Below are 15,310 nucleotides of genomic sequence, written 5' to 3'. Positions count from 1 at the left end.
AACCAGCCCACTTATCAACTAATTTGTCAAAACCACTCAGTCACTATATTGCCTTTTCAGTCTCCAATATTCAATTCGAACCTTGTTTTCATCAAAATCTTACCTTTACAATTAAACAACAACTACTACTACAACTACTGCTGCTGCTGCTGCTGCTGCTGCTGCTGCTGCTGCTGCTGCTGCTGCTGCTGCTTTATCATTTTATTATTATTTTTTTCATTTTAAGCTATCATTTTCACTTCAATGCCTAATATCTGTTGTTGGTGTGACTTGCCTTCGGTTGCGGCTCGTTGATTGGACGATCTTGGTCTGTCTTTTGCCAGAATAGAAGCCTTGCTTTTCAATGACTCAAGTTCTTCTCGAAGCTTCTGGCACTCTAATTCCAATGCACTCTCTCTCTGCTCAGGATCGTGTAAAATCGTATTTACATTTTCGCCTTCTTTCCTGTGACTTTGCTGTAGAAACTGCCTCAGTGCACATGATATTTCTCCATTATTTAGGCTGGATTTGCGAGAATTAGGATAAGCCTCTTGCTCTAACGGCACATCTGTCGCGATATATTTTGCTTTTTTCTCAAGAACTTCTTCAAAATGGTTTTTTAGGTTTTCCTCTGTATCAAGTATTTGCTGTTGTAATGTGTTTGAATGCTCTACATACTTTTGTTTAAGCTCTTCTTCAAAATGGTTTTTTAGGTTTTCCCCTGTATCAAGTATTTGCTGTTGTAATGTGTTTAAATGCTCTACATACTTTTGTTTAAGCTCTTTGTTCTCGGCTTCAATAGTCTGATTCTTCGCTCTCTCGTTTTGTAGTTCATCTTTGATTTCGCTAAGCTTTAGCCTCAGAGTAGCACTGTTAACACGCTCCTTTGATACAACTGAAATTTAATGCAAAGTTCGTTTGTACAACATGCTAAGTATTTAGCCGTCAAGCCTAATTTTATGTATATATTGTCTGTTTTAGTCAGCTATATACATTCCATTTTGTCAGTTCCGCTTTTTTATTTGCAATAGTTATATGTATTCCCCTTTTTCCTATTGTCTTTCCTTGAAAATCCCAGGTAAGATGTAATATATAGGAAAAAGGGGATACATATGATATTGCTATATTTTCGAAGTTTTAGGGACTTTTGGTAAATATATATATATACTTATTTCAATAAAGTTAGTCATCAAAAACCTAGAAAGCTGTGATCGCTGAGAATCATGGGGAAATGTTTTATATTCAACAAGTCAAGCTTTTGATACAAACTGCAGCAGTTGAGGATACTCAGAGAAGGTTAACTAGTAACTGGTAGAAGATCTCAAGTCCATTAACAGTTATCAAGCGGTTAAAACATGTAAATTGTATCTACCCATAATCCTTGTCGGTCTCAGCTTTGTAGCCCTTCAGGTGACTAACTTTATTGAAATAAGTGTATACACTCGATTGCAGAAAGGTTGTAGTATAGGTTTATACAAATATCTAATGAGATGCAAGATATCAAATAAGACGCAGAAAGTAAAACATGCTTAAACGGATGGAAATTTTGTGTGAAACTTTTTTTCATAAGAAACTTGACTTAAATTTGTACAATGCTTATGTCAGTGATACATTAGAAGATAAATAAAACCAAATAAGTTACTTTTCAAGTTTAACATCTCATTTGATATATTTGCATCTCATTAGATATTTGTATAAGAGTATACTTTATGCACACTTTTACATTTTTATCACAGTCCCAAGATGATTGACGGCTCAGAAAAGGCCAAAATCCAATCAGGGTTTTGAAACAGCTGGTCGCGATATGCAACGATTTGCGCTGTAATTCTGCTACTTGTTAAATTCATACCTTCTTCCCTTCGTAACATTTCAGCTAGATGTGGCTGTTCTTTTTCCAAAGCTTCAAGAAAGCAATGGAAAGCTTTTCCTCCCCTTTTCGGTAAAGTAGCTAAAAATTTATCCACACGTTCTATCCTGGTCAGAAATTGTGCATTAATTTCTTCTTCGTCTTCTCGACTCAGTACCCTTGTCATATGTTTTAGCAATCTTACAGGTTCAAGGTCTTTGCTCAATTTAGCCCAGTTTTCTCGCAAAATGTCACGATGGATGTCATCCATGTTTCTTGACTAAAAGTCAGGTACTAGACCAAAATCTTTCCTTTAGAAAAGAAGTACAAAAGCATAAAATTTAGAAATTAGTCCACTAGCTTGATTATTCAGAAGCAGAAAACGCCTCGAAGAAGTTAAATCTAATTCACTGCAAGAAATTAGGTCACAATCTATCGAGGAAACCAAGAGAATATGAACTAGTTCATTTTCTCTTGAGGAAACTTTATACCCAGTGATTTATATGGAGCAGGAAGCTGAACGAAACTCATGTTTAGAGGGCAAATCATTCGATCTCTGGACATCATACATATTTCTTGACGGAGAATCCCGGGTCCAAATTTTAGTTCTTTGAAAGGAAATCCAAAAAAGAATTAGCTGAAATTAGTCCACTATCGCTGTCGTAGACAACAAAGACATAGAACAAGAAGTAGGGTCACAACCGTCGTGGAAATTTTATACCTTTTAAAATAATTTTAATTTTTCCCGGTAAAGGAAAATTAATGAACCTTAGAGGGGAAAATCAGTCTTACTCTGTCGTAATTCCTATAATTTCACTGCTTTCTATTCTTACTACTTCTACATTACTTTAGCGATGGTTTTTACAATCTTATGGGGTACTGTAATTGGTGATCTTTCAGTTTTGATTTCATGTGAGTAAAACATATGTATCATGCTTGGTGGGTATGCAAAGGAAATGAATATAAATCAATTGCAAAGTCTCTTAAAACTAAATTGACTTTGGAATTAACCAATTTAAGATGATCGTTACTGCTTATATATAAGATTCCAATATTGTGGGTGGTTTAATAACACTTAGTAAGAACAGACTTACATGCTTATGCAAAGGCTTCAACAATATTGACATTAACGGCCAGGAGAAAATAGCAATTTAGTGCAATTATATTCATTTGATACCGGTTTTTTTTTTGGTCATTTGGGAAATAAATTTTCCTTAACTAATTAAACTTACCTTTGAATTGCTTTTTATTTTCTCAGTGCTTACAGTTTTCGGATTCTCTCACCATGGTAACCTGGGCAATATATACCAACATAGGTACTCATGTTTCAGTGACCCGCTCCTCTTGATTTCTTTTGGCCTCAAAGGATTTCCAGTTTGTACAGCAATCTTTTGTTACAGCGGACTCCCTGGCTGGGGATCGTCACAATAGAGCGAGAGCTAATTCTTTCTAACTCAGACGATAGCAATCTAATCCCTTTTTGCAGCAGTTTTCCCAGTGGAATTTAAAATGTTGTCCCACAAACAACTAAAGTTTCTGTTATAAATAGTACTGCGAGGTTTACGAGACAACTTTCGTTTATTTTTGCAGGACAGTCAACAATTGAGACAATTTATAACAGTGATAAGAGTTTTCTGAGGACTAGCCATCATTTAGCTTGTGGGAAGAAGTGAGGGTACTTAGGGGTATAAAAAATATTGACGAAAGTCTAATGGTTTGGATAAATTAAAGGATCACGATAACTGGTAATCATGTTAAGTAACTACTGAAAGAAATGATAAAAGAAAACCCGTTCCTCCTTCCATTTCTCCTTCGTTCGTCTTTGTGTTTCAATTTATTCACTTAGTTTTTCGATCTTACGTCAGAAATCTCAAACTCAGGCGGATCCAGGGGTGGTGAGGGTTTTAGCCACTTCCTTTTTGCTCAAGTTTGCCTCTGAATTATCCTTAGTAAGCTACCTTCCTTTTCCTTGCATTACTTGTAGTAAAGCCGCCTTTGTTATAATAGTCACCCCTCTTTTAATATTCCTGGATCATCCACTATTGAAAACTACAGGTCAACTCCTGTATTGATGGAGCAAAAATGCGTTGTTACAATGTTTTAGCTTTCTTGCGGCCGAACACGAAACCTCGGTTCGACAAACCTAACCAAGATGTTATAAGTTTGGCTGCACTGCCAAATAACGAAGTTTGTCAAGCGGAATCGCTAAGTAAGTTTCGACAGTTAAAAAAAAATCCTCAATCTAATAGTTAAGCACGGCATTCATGGAAAGCAGGTTTATTTATTTATCATTATTTTTTTTATTAGCGTATTTCAAGCATTGTATTTATTCAAGAGAATATTAAGTACTTCATATTCTCTTGATTTATTAGATTATTTTAAATATTGTTTGTACTGTAATTAGATTACAAACAGTTTATTCCGCTAACTCATGTGAGGTTATGCAATGAGTTCAGTGTTGTTATGAATTCTTTTGAGATGTTCCCTTCCGGGCTTCAGTGTTCATATTCTGCCTTTCCAGCAGTTCATATTTGACCTCGTTAAATGCTGTTACATCAGACTGGCTATGTTGACACGCTCTGAAAAAAAAGATATTGATATCTTATGTAACGAAATCAAGGTGTTTTGAACATAAGAAATATTAAGTTGAATCGAACTTAATCTTACATGATATTGATCCGAGAAAACTAAAATAATTTACAGTTCCTCTTCAGCCCTAACTTGCCCTGTAACAAATGTACGCTAGTATATTATTCAGTACATTCTACTGTACGGGTTTTTATTAAAATCATGCACAAGGTCGAGAAAATTAAAGGTATATAACTTAAATTCTGTTACCTCATACCTTCATCCTTTTGTAAGATTTCAGCTAGATGTGGCTGTTCCTTTTCCAAAGCTTCAATAAAGCAATGGAACGCATTTCCTCCCTTTCTCGGTAAAATTTCTAAAAATATATCCACACGTCTTATCCTGGTCAGAAATTGTGCTTTAATTTCTTCTTCGTCTTTTCGACTCAGTACCCTTGTCATATGTCTTATCAATCTTACAGGTTCAAGGTCTCTGCTCAATTGAGCCCAGTTTTCTCGCAAAATTTTACGATGGATGTCATCCATGTTTCTTGACTAAAAGCGAGGCGGGCACTAGACCAAAATCTTTCCTTAAAAAAAGAAATACAAAAGCAGAATAATCAGAAATTATTCCACTAGCTTGATTATTACAGACGCAGAAAAGGAATGCCGACGAAGTGACATCTAACTCACTGTAAGAAGTAAGGTCACAACCTATCGAGGAAACTTTATACCCAGTGATTTATAGGTTGCTATCAATAGACGTCACTTCCGGAAACTTTATATCCATCTATATTAATTTTTTCCCAAAGCAGGAAGTTGAATGATCTGTTGTTTAGAGGGCACCATCAATCTTTCTCTGTCCCTATTCCTATACTTCTACAACAATGTTTCTGTTACTTTCTTACTAATAATGATTCATTATGTCTTTAACCCACTTGGCTTACGGGTTTACTTAGTTCATCTTTTAACTTTTATTTTATATTGTGAATAAAATGTCAAACTTGCCGAGGACTATAAGGGTAATTCAATAGACTGCAAAACCTGAAACTCATTGACTTATTCTTTGGTAAGTAAAGTAACCAAATAAGTCGATCAAAACTGTTCATAGACATTTCGATACAGTATTGGATGAGCTAAAAACGCTTGGTAAGATTTACAAAGACTTTATCAATCCCTCAAATAGATTTGCATGCTTTATATATGTGCAGTCTTCATCAATATTGACTTTAAGGAGAAAATAACGACTCGAATACATTTGCGAGACCTAAATCTTTAAATTTTTTATTTGGACTAGATATGTTTTCCTATTAAACTAAAGAATCCAAAAACCAACTTACCTCTTGATCTGGCTACGATGACTTGTCAATCCAAGAATATCGATTTTTTTCAGTACTTGGAGAATTGAATATTTAAAATTTATTCTGATTATATTAACGAAAGCTTGTCAAAGGTTTGATCATTCGAGTGAAAGTGAGCTAAACTGCGTCATAGTTCATACAGTTTATTTATTTTATCATTATTTGATTGTACTCTGAAAATACCAATACAAACGCCAGAAGGAATAATCCTCTCAATGTTTACAGCTCCAGAATTCCCTCACCATGGTAACCTGGACAATAGACACCAACATGACTCCTGTTTCTGGGACCCTCTCTTGATATTTACCTTTATCGAGGATTCCCATCTTTTACTTTCTACTCACTCTTCCAATTCTCATAAAAAGTTATAGGAATCCATCGTGATTTGTGACAGTGTGAAAGCCATAAACAAACATAGGTTATTGAGATCCTGAGGGGACCCTTATAGCCCATTCACACCTAAACGTGTTTAGTTAAGCTATGTTTTCATTAGGAAAAAAATTGAGGAACTAGAAACCTACAATATAATGAAACTTTCTAAAATATTGTCAGAGCAAGACAAAGGATAGTTTACATGCATTATTTCACCAAATATTGTGCAGTGTTCGTAGATAGTTTTCCAAACCTGTTTAGTTAAACCACTTTTAAACATGTTTAAGCCTTGGTGTGAATGAGGTATTAGTCTACTTAATTGGCTTTTCGGTTCGATCCATGGATTCTCATTTGCTCTCTTAATTTGTCTCAAATTAATGAAAACAAAAAAAAATAAACGGATCAATATTTCGTACCCAATAGGTACGATACGATTGCCATTTTGGTCATTTACTTTGGGAGTGGGGTGGGGTTGTATAATGTTCATAAGTTAGGGTTTGTTATTAAGGGTTTAACCTGGTTTTACATTAACTAGCGACGTCGGTCGCGTAGGTCAGTACAGATATATATAGCTTTGTCATTCTATTCTTGAAGATGCTTTGGCTTTGGTTTGCCGACTTAAAATTGGAAATGCTTAATATTAAAAAAGAAACTTTAAGGGTCGGGCTACCACTATAGTGCGCATGCACAGCTCACTTAGGATAGCTTTTATCCTTTTCAAATTGTTCACGATCTATTGAAAAGTTCATTTTCTGTTTTTAGTGTTATCTATGTTATTGTTTATAATTAACCAGGACCATACTTCCAGACATCGAGTGCTGAACCGTCGTATGGACTTACGGCTACGCTGGAGATTTCGGCCCCAACACCGCTATCCCGGGAGAATTACAGCCTGATCAGGAAGCTCGGCAGAAGCCTAAGGGAGAGGTTAGTCGGCCCCTAGACCATAAATGATTAACCCCTTGCTATGACCAGCAAACTCAGTATGTCGCTTGTGTCGTTGAAGGGTAATCGCACATGGTCATCCCTTTCCATGTGGGACCCGTTTTGACAAACTGGCCATGGCCGTGACGTAACTAAAGCAAAATTGAGGTCTTGTCTTTTAATAATTTGAGGAATAGGTCAATATTACCAAATTGATCGATAAAAAGTTTTTCATTCTTTCATGAACAGTAAGATCCCATAGATCTCAAATCCTGACAAACATAACGCATATCTACCAGAGGAGTTTTTCCCAGTTTGTCGAATCCTGAAAAAACGCATTGCTTCTATCTTCCCTTCCACAGCCCATGTACCCATAAAGTAAGGAAACGGCTCTTTGAGAGTTCGATCATTCTCGTGCTTTCGGAGAATTTTCCAAGTTCTTCCGTCACGTGATCCTTCTAAATTCCAGTTCCTTATTACAGACAGCCCATTGTCCCGGCCATGACGTAGGGTATAGTGAGTAACAAAGGGGGTGTAATCTTCACCCAAGTCTACTCGCCACCAAGAATTCTCCTCGTCTTTGGTACAACTTAGCGATCCCTTTTTGAGATCCAAGAGATCCAAAGGGTGTCCATGACCTTGTGAAGAACGGGTCACGATAATTGAACAGTTGTTATTACTTGCTGGATTAATGAATGGAGTTGTGTTGAAATTTGTCCCCAGAGTGTAGATAACACCATTGCGGTCAAACTCTTTTTTAAAGTTGAAGACCCCTTAAAAAAGAAGGGAGGAAAATATGCTAAAAATCACGTTTCTTTTGCTTCAATTAGCCTTTCCGGAATTGAGAAAGCGACTGGGGCCGAGAGAAAATATTAATCTAACTGAAGAAATGATGACCATTACAGAAAAGATCATATGAATATTAGAACTATTACCGAGTTTGAGCATGTTTGGATGAATACCTACTGAGTGGCAAGCTTTTAAAAGTACGCAAATGAGAGAGAATTATGGGGTTTGAGTACAGCGTCCCCAAAAACCATGCATTATCTCTTATTTTTATGATTTGTTTAAAGTCTGCTAATCGATCAGTATTTGCCCACACATTCTAAAACTCGATAAACTGAATAACTTTAGTGCCGGTGATCTTTCCTGTGATTGGGCTTGTTTTTAATTAGAATAATAGTTTTATACTTGTTTCCAGTCCATCAATAGACCCTTTTCGAGTTCCAAATTACCGCTGTGTTTCTTGATTACAGACTCATTTGCTCAGGCTTAGCCTTGATTTTGTGTAGAATATTCACGTGTTCCAGTCAAAGTCCGTCAAGTTACAAAGTGTTTGTATTGTTGAAGTTGTGCATTCTTTACTTTACCGTTGGTATTTGCGAGTAATTAGACACTAATGCGAGGCTAAGCCTGAGTAAATGAGTCTGTAATCAAGAAAGACAGCGGTATCTTGGAACTCGAAACTGGACTATTCCGGAAAGGCCAATTTGCCTTCCAGCTACATTTTGTTTTAAAATGCATGATGATTAAAAACGTTGTTTTATTAATGCATGTAATGCAAACCAAACAATTCAATACCAACAAATACAGTACCAAAACAATACATTCATTCTATCATCCGGGAAGGTAAAGGGATGAATTTATATAGCGCCATTTCCAGGAGCTCAACAGACCGACGCCCTTACCAACTGAGCTACCGGGTGGCGGTTTTTGAACTCTATTTTTCTGCAAAAACTGTGCACTTACTTCCAGGTAGTGACCTCCACCTTTCCAGTTCATCTCCCAGCTGATCACATTTGTTTTGCAGCTCACTTGTTATCTTCCTTACTTTAGCAATTTCTTCGAGATTTCTTTTCTCTGAATCCCTCAATTCTATCAACGCTGCTTCTTTCTCCTTCATCTTGCTAGTGCTAATCTTTGACTCCTGCTCGAGTTGTTGTTTCAACTGTTTCTTTTCAGCTTTAATTTTCTTTTTGAACTTGTCATTGTCTTTTTGAAATGTTTTGCTTGATTCCCTTTCTTTATCCAGTTCGCTTTTCAGGCGAGTGATAACCAATTTATCTATCTCTATCTGGGCTGTCAAATCCGTTTTTATCACACATTGATCCTTGATGTCTTTCGAATGCTGTTCTGCCATTTCATTTTGCAGGTTCTTGTAGTCTTCTTTACTTGTGTCGTAGAGTTTCTTGAGGGACTCAATCTCTATTTCCAAGGATTTCTTTTCTCTTTCGAACTTATCTGTCAGCTCGTTCGTTCTACAGGTCACTTTATGAATTTCTTCTTTATAAGTGGCCATCTCTTTCTCCATCCTTAGCAGTAGCGTATCGTATTCAGCTGTCTTAGTTTTGCATTCACCACACTGTAAGTTATCTGTCAAAACAAAAATAACAAACATTTATTCGTCTATGTATTATATTAAGTAAAACCCTAAAATATGCCATAAATGAATAGGAAAGAAGAACAACTTCTAGGTACTACCAGAGTACGGGATCTTCATCCTTCAAAGAGGGCTCTAAAGGGATACAATATAACTAGGATTCCCCTTCCTTGGGATGGGAAAAAAAATTTATGCACTGGAAATAGGATTCACAAACAAACAAAAACATTTAAACAAATAAAACATGAATGGGAATGGGATTGAGATTTGAACAAAATATAGGCTGGGACTACTAAGGGATTTGGTTTTAATAGAGGCTGGGAATTGGGATAAGGATCCCTTCAGGGATGTTCCTTCAGACTTTATTAGACTCTTGATTATGCTTCTACAATTTATCTCTATGCGTGTCCTACTTTTATATCATACGGTATGACATATTTTTACTGCTTCGAGTTGATCCTTCTTCCCTTCATGTTATTAATTCTAATTTTTTTCTTCTACTTTCCCTCTAACAGCTGACGCAATACAAACTCAACACAACAACAAAAGCAAGAACAACCACCACCACAAACACCACCACCACCACCACTACCACCACCACCACCACTACCACCACCACCACAACAACAACACGTATAACAACAACAAATCAATAAATATAACTCTATAAAAAAACAATACACGATAAGTACACACTCAGTAAGATAAAACTTGAATAAATAAATTATAAAGCTGACCGTATTTACCTGCACCTGATTTTGTTATAGGCGAGGTTGCTCTGTCCTCTACACTTCGTGTTGCTTCTTCTTCCAAGGCCAATAGCTTGACCCTGAGTTGCGTGCACTCCAATTTTGCTAAATCCTTCTCAGATTTTACAAGAGTGAGTTCATTATTCATCTCTTCCAATTTTTCATCAAAGCATTTGAGCATGGCTTCTCTCTCGTGAACAATTTCCAATATTTTTTCATCATGTACATACATATCTTCTTCTTGGATGATCTCGTCAAACTTTTCAAGTGGCTCTTTATCAATCGATTCTTCATAACTACTTTTCTCACTATAAGCTCTTCTCCTTAATATTTCTCGTCTGAAATGTCTTTTCGTTTCCTCTAGGCTCAGTTTCCTTGAAGGGGTTTTGGCATCTGAACCCTCTTGTTTATGCTTTTCCATAACAACTCTCATATAAAGCTCTTTTTCACGAACATTTGCAATCTCATTATTTTTATTCTCCAAAAATATTTCTAAATCACGAACTTTGGATTCCAAGTTAGTTTTTTGCAGTTGCTCTTGTTGTAGCTCCTGTTTCAGCGTTTCGTTTGAAACCCCAAGCTCAGTAACTTTGGATAACAGCTTTTGGCTTTCTTTTTTTATTTCAGACAACAGTGTTTGATGAATGCTCTTGAGTTCGTCAAGCTCTTTACGAGTTTTACCATGCTTTGACTTTTCTGTATCCAACTGAGAAGACGCGCAGCTTAATTGATTTCGTAGGTTGGCACTGTGGCTCCGCGCACGACCTAGCTCTGTTCTGGTCTCAGTCAATCTTTTCTCGATTTCTGAAATTACAAATAGTAACTTGTACAATTGTGAAACATCCATAGCAATATCTACCTGTGTAGCGCAGGGGCAGATAGGGGGAAAAAAGAGGACCGACCGAGGCTAGACGAATCTCACCGTGAAGTAACCATATGCCAAACGAAACCAGAGGAGGTCTAGTAGCATGCTCCCAAGGGAATTGACAAAATATTTTTCCCATCCACCTACTCCCTTTCACGATCAATTACACACTCAATAATAACTAATATTGCAATACGAACTCAAAGTAATAGCATACCATCCTCTTCTCTTAAAGGAACAGCTAAAAACGGCTGCACAGCCTCCAAAGCGTCAAGGAAAACTCTAAACGCCTGTGGCCCTCTTCTCGGAAGAATATCGAGCATTTTGTCGACCTGTAGTTCCCTTGTTGCTTGTGCCTTGATTTCGTCTTCATCCCTAATGTCCAGTACTGTTACTAAATGGGCTAGCAGTTTTCTTGGTTCTAGGTCCTTTTGGAATAGTAAATGATGACGGCGAAGAAGGTTACGATGCTCGTCGTTCATTCTTTAGCATTTGACGAATAAACTAAAAACTAAAAACCCATGTTACATGCATGAATAAACTGATATACCACTTTTGCAAAAACACGTACCATCTATCAATAAAAAAACTCGAAACAAAATAGCCTGCGAAAACGACTCTCTGGCGTGGGAAATGAGGGGGACGGGCCCCCCTCTCCCCAGCCCCCCTCTCCGGTGGGCCGGTTCGCAGGCTAGAAACAAAATGTCTTTAAATTCTTTTAAAACATATTGCATATTTAAATTAAATAAGCTTGATTGTAAACGTAAAGAGTCAGGTAAATTGTGCCATAGTTTAGGACCAGAAATAAACCCAGCTATAGTTTGGGTTACCTGTGAAATAAGACTAGGCGTAATAACCTTTACTATCATTACTGTTTTATCATATTTAAAATACCATATTGGTTAATTAACAAAGAAGATCGATGATGATGAAACTTAAATTACCACAAAAAGCACAATACTTCTATTTGTGATTGGTTAATACACGCGGCGAAGGTCATGATAAAGTATGGGTACAAATACTATTGATGTACGATAAAATATTCCCTGGAATGATGTCATCCAAAATTACAAAAGAGTTTATTTTTGGAAAGCTTGTGATACGTCGACCAATGAGAGCTTATATTGAGTCTTATTCTGTTGGTAGTGAATAAAGCATTCAGAAAAATTAGATATTGTAGACAAAATATATAATGCTGTAGCTTCGATTGATTGTACCTCGTAATCTTCTCAACGCAGTAGTTGATTGCAGCTATCGGCTTTCTATCAGTTAGAATGAATAATTTATTGAATAATTTATTGAAAGTCAAACAAAGCGATGAATTGATTTTACGTATCAATAATAATCACACCCTTAAGTCAAGGATAACTGAGGTATTTTAGAAGACATAAAATCTAAATTAAACTTGATTTTAGGATGAAGACACATTAAGTTCGAAGAAAAATACACTTAAGTAAGAAAATCAACTGATTTGGATTACTTTAGCTCTTCATTGTATCTGGACACGCTTCAAGCAAGACAGTGTTAATTGATTCAAATTAAGAAACCTCGAATTAAAACACTAGTATTGTAAACAAGTTATTAATTCGATTCACACACTACATATGTGTTATCTTCGAACAAACTGTTTTGTCTTGTATTTACTCAGAGACTGACACTCTTGCTCTCTTCAATCGGCAATCAAAACCTAGAAAACTCATGCAAGGAGACCTCGTTTTTACTTAAAAGACTAACTATGCCTGATACTTCATTATATCATGTACAAGCTCTTTTTAATAGTAATTCCTTTTATCGAGCTTAATCGTTTGAATTAAAAATTCGACAATTTTCAGTGAATTCCTGTCTTGTTGTCAAAACTAGAAGGTTAAGTATAAACGGGGACATGAGCTAAGATGACCAAATTCTAAATAAGCCAGTCATCCAGGGTAATTCCAAAACTAATCTTACCTTCAAAGTGAAATCTTTAATTTGTTATTGGAACATCAAGAAAATCGCGGGAATTTCTCTGTAGTGGGATCGTACTTGAAGCTAGCGACCGGCTTCGTCATAACAGAGAAACGAAGTCAAGTACGCATTTTGTTCTCGTCTGTTTTGACTTTTTATATCGAAAGCCTTCTTCCTGTGGCCTTGAATTTTTCCATACTTATCTCCAATAACTTAATACTGAAGGATATCCAAAGTAACAGCCAATGCTTTAACGATGTATAATGATAGATTTTAGCAGTGCCCACTACCAGCTGAACAAGCGAAACTTAAAAGTTGGAGTGATTTATTCAAATGCCAAACGCAGGCTAGTGATCCCGAAAGGTCAGCTTTTTTGATTGTTCTGTGCAGCCTTCATTACAAAAACTTGCACAAGACTGTCATCATGATCCATCAACTGAGACCAAACTTTCGATCGTCATGGCAACTTGAGGTCAGAGAAGAAAAGATGGTTTAAATTCCATTGATATCTTATTATCCTGTTGAGAATAGGGCGGAAGTATCTTGACCCAAAAGAGCTAAGCCGTTTAAATAGATATGTTTTTTACTGTGGCATGTCGAAAGAAAGATGACCTTTACGCAGGCGCAGAAGGAACGGAAAGATGTCGGTATGAACAATGACTTCCGAACCAGCGGTCAAATGGCTTCCGGTAGGGATTTTATAAAATTAGGTCAAAAATTAAATAAGTTTGCAAGAATTCGGTAAATTAGTTCCAAATTTACCAACACGTTTATATAAAATGACACCTAATTTTCTGAAGGCAATGCGTTGCGGTTCTATATATGGTAAGTTAATATGGCTAAAGTTCTAGTTTTCGTGTCGTTTGTGTGTAAGTCGGTAACTGTAATAGAGTTGTCCATGATTCTCCATCGTTATCATGTGATTCCGTAACATCCCGGTTATAAGCCCCGGCCTCAGTTTTACGCATTCGTAATGGTTCGTTTTGATAGGCTTATAACCTATAACAAAGACTGAGGAAACGTTTTTTATTACCGTTACCTTCCCAGTCAATCTTTTATTTGAACCAACAAAAAAACCGAGATACCAGAGGTGCGCTTATAACCGGGGGGAAAGAGGGCTTACGAGCACGATTTTTATAGTATATCATAGAGTAAAATACGTTTCATTAATTGTAACTTACGGTGCACTTGATAAACCCAATATGGAGTGCTTAGTGTACCTTTTTGACCCCTTCTTTTCTTCCTGCGTGTTCTACTCTGAAAAGTTAGTTTACTTTCAAAATATTTCATTTCCAACTTTGTGCTTTTTATACAAAAATCAACGGCTGGTTAATGACAAAAACGGGATGAAAACTGAAAACAATGAAACGGATTAACTTAAGATAAAGAACATGAATAAATCAAATACGATTTATACGTTCAGCGACAAACCGGATTGAACTGATTAAACCATTAGGAGGCAGTAAAGTAGAAAGTATTTCCCCCAACATTTATGGACATAGTTCAGATAGCAAATACAAATTGAATATCAAGTGACCAAATGATCAAATTAATTCAATGGGACATATATATTTAGGTTAGGGCAAAATCATCATATATTCTGCGGTATCCGTATTATAAAAGTTCAACACGCGCTTCAGTCTAAACCATGTGATGTCTTTATATACGCTTATAAAATATTTGAGATTTAACCAGTGTGCGTGATGATTGGCTGCGGGCTACTATGGCGTGTTTATATCAGAGGACAGAGACACGCTCGCGCAAAGTAGCCCAAAATATTTTATAAAAGCAATACAAAACGGCTGCTTATGCCTATGTACTGTGATCAGATATAAACACTCTGGGAGCTGTAGAGCACGCTTGCACTTGCAAAGCAAGAAAAGCTCAGCTATGCTTGTTTTCACACTGAAACCGGCTTCCTTCGTGCTCTAAAGCTTCTAGCGTGTTTATATCACAGTACATAGCCGTTTTATATTCCTTCAATACTGCACCCAGTTTTCATTATTTCACCCGTTTCACTATGTCTATTGACCAACCCAGCGGCTTCCGTTAATCAAAAATACTACTAACACAATATAGCTAGAAAATTTGAATGATCGATGGAAGGCAAAAACTCCAGACTCCTAGAAAAATTAGGGCACTAACTCTGACTTGATCTTCACCCATTTCAGAAAAATCAACAACTGCTCTAACAAGAGATTTCAAGCCAAACAAATATTTTCATTTGCATAATCAATATTCGATTCCATATTTAATCACATTCTTACTAATATCACGAGGTGCTCTCACTTCTATTTATTTTGACACAACTGTTCGATTTGAG

General features: G+C 36.5%; 3 protein-coding genes across 3 annotated transcripts; all 3 read right to left on the bottom strand.

Moving 5' to 3' along the window:
- Positions 1 to 221: 221 nt before the first annotated feature.
- LOC116296470 (uncharacterized) lies at positions 222 to 3,118 on the bottom strand. The gene is made up of 3 exons (XM_031704494.2): positions 3,058 to 3,118; positions 1,829 to 2,136; positions 222 to 874 (listed from the first exon to the last, which is right to left on the bottom strand). Exons 2-3 carry the CDS (start codon positions 2,094 to 2,096, stop codon positions 222 to 224), a joined length of 921 nt encoding a protein of 306 aa, XP_031560354.2. The 5' UTR covers positions 2,097 to 2,136; positions 3,058 to 3,118.
- A 968-nt stretch (positions 3,119 to 4,086) lies between these two features.
- LOC116296832 (caspase-2) lies at positions 4,087 to 5,870 on the bottom strand. The gene is made up of 3 exons (XM_031704936.2): positions 5,733 to 5,870; positions 4,671 to 4,982; positions 4,087 to 4,404 (listed from the first exon to the last, which is right to left on the bottom strand). Exons 2-3 carry the CDS (start codon positions 4,936 to 4,938, stop codon positions 4,376 to 4,378), a joined length of 297 nt encoding a protein of 98 aa, XP_031560796.1. The 5' UTR covers positions 4,939 to 4,982; positions 5,733 to 5,870; the 3' UTR covers positions 4,087 to 4,375.
- A 10-nt stretch (positions 5,871 to 5,880) lies between these two features.
- Positions 5,881 to 13,386, bottom strand: LOC116296821 (uncharacterized). The gene is made up of 5 exons (XM_031704923.2): positions 12,991 to 13,386; positions 11,261 to 11,554; positions 10,176 to 10,982; positions 8,799 to 9,422; positions 5,881 to 7,822 (listed from the first exon to the last, which is right to left on the bottom strand). Exons 2-5 carry the CDS (start codon positions 11,523 to 11,525, stop codon positions 7,281 to 7,283), a joined length of 2,238 nt encoding a protein of 745 aa, XP_031560783.2. The 5' UTR covers positions 11,526 to 11,554; positions 12,991 to 13,386; the 3' UTR covers positions 5,881 to 7,280.
- Positions 13,387 to 15,310: the final 1,924 nt, after the last annotated feature.

The sequence above is a fragment of the Actinia tenebrosa genome, unplaced genomic scaffold (assembly GCF_029948245.1).
Source record: "Actinia tenebrosa isolate PJP-AT-01 unplaced genomic scaffold, QUT_ActTen_1.0 PGA_scaffold4__44_contigs__length_22323623, whole genome shotgun sequence".
Lineage (NCBI taxonomy): Eukaryota > Metazoa > Cnidaria > Anthozoa > Actiniaria > Actiniidae > Actinia > Actinia tenebrosa.
The sequence above is the reverse complement of the archived record's forward strand: the minus strand, read 5'-3'. Positions and strand labels throughout refer to the sequence as shown.

What these genes read in the sequence shown, in the direction of transcription:
- LOC116296470 (XM_031704494.2), bottom strand. Translation starts at nt 2,096, where the DNA reads ATGGATGACATCCATCGTGACATTTTGCGAGAAAACTGGGCTAAATTG. An exon ending in AATGTTACGAAGGGAAGAAG is followed by an intron (nt 875 to 1,828) that starts GTATGAATTTAA and finishes ATTAAATTTCAG; the next exon opens with TTGTATCAAAGGAGCGTGTT.
- LOC116296832 (XM_031704936.2), bottom strand. Translation starts at nt 4,938, where the DNA reads ATGGATGACATCCATCGTAAAATTTTGCGAGAAAACTGGGCTCAATTG. An exon ending in AATCTTACAAAAGGATGAAG is followed by an intron (nt 4,405 to 4,670) that starts GTATGAGGTAAC and finishes CTTTTTTTTCAG; the next exon opens with AGCGTGTCAACATAGCCAGT.
- LOC116296821 (XM_031704923.2), bottom strand. Translation starts at nt 11,525, where the DNA reads ATGAACGACGAGCATCGTAACCTTCTTCGCCGTCATCATTTACTATTC. An exon ending in TCCTTTAAGAGAAGAGGATG is followed by an intron (nt 10,983 to 11,260) that starts GTATGCTATTAC and finishes TTGTAATTTCAG; the next exon opens with AAATCGAGAAAAGATTGACT. An exon ending in TATAACAAAATCAGGTGCAG is followed by an intron (nt 9,423 to 10,175) that starts GTAAATACGGTC and finishes TTGTTTTGACAG; the next exon opens with ATAACTTACAGTGTGGTGAA.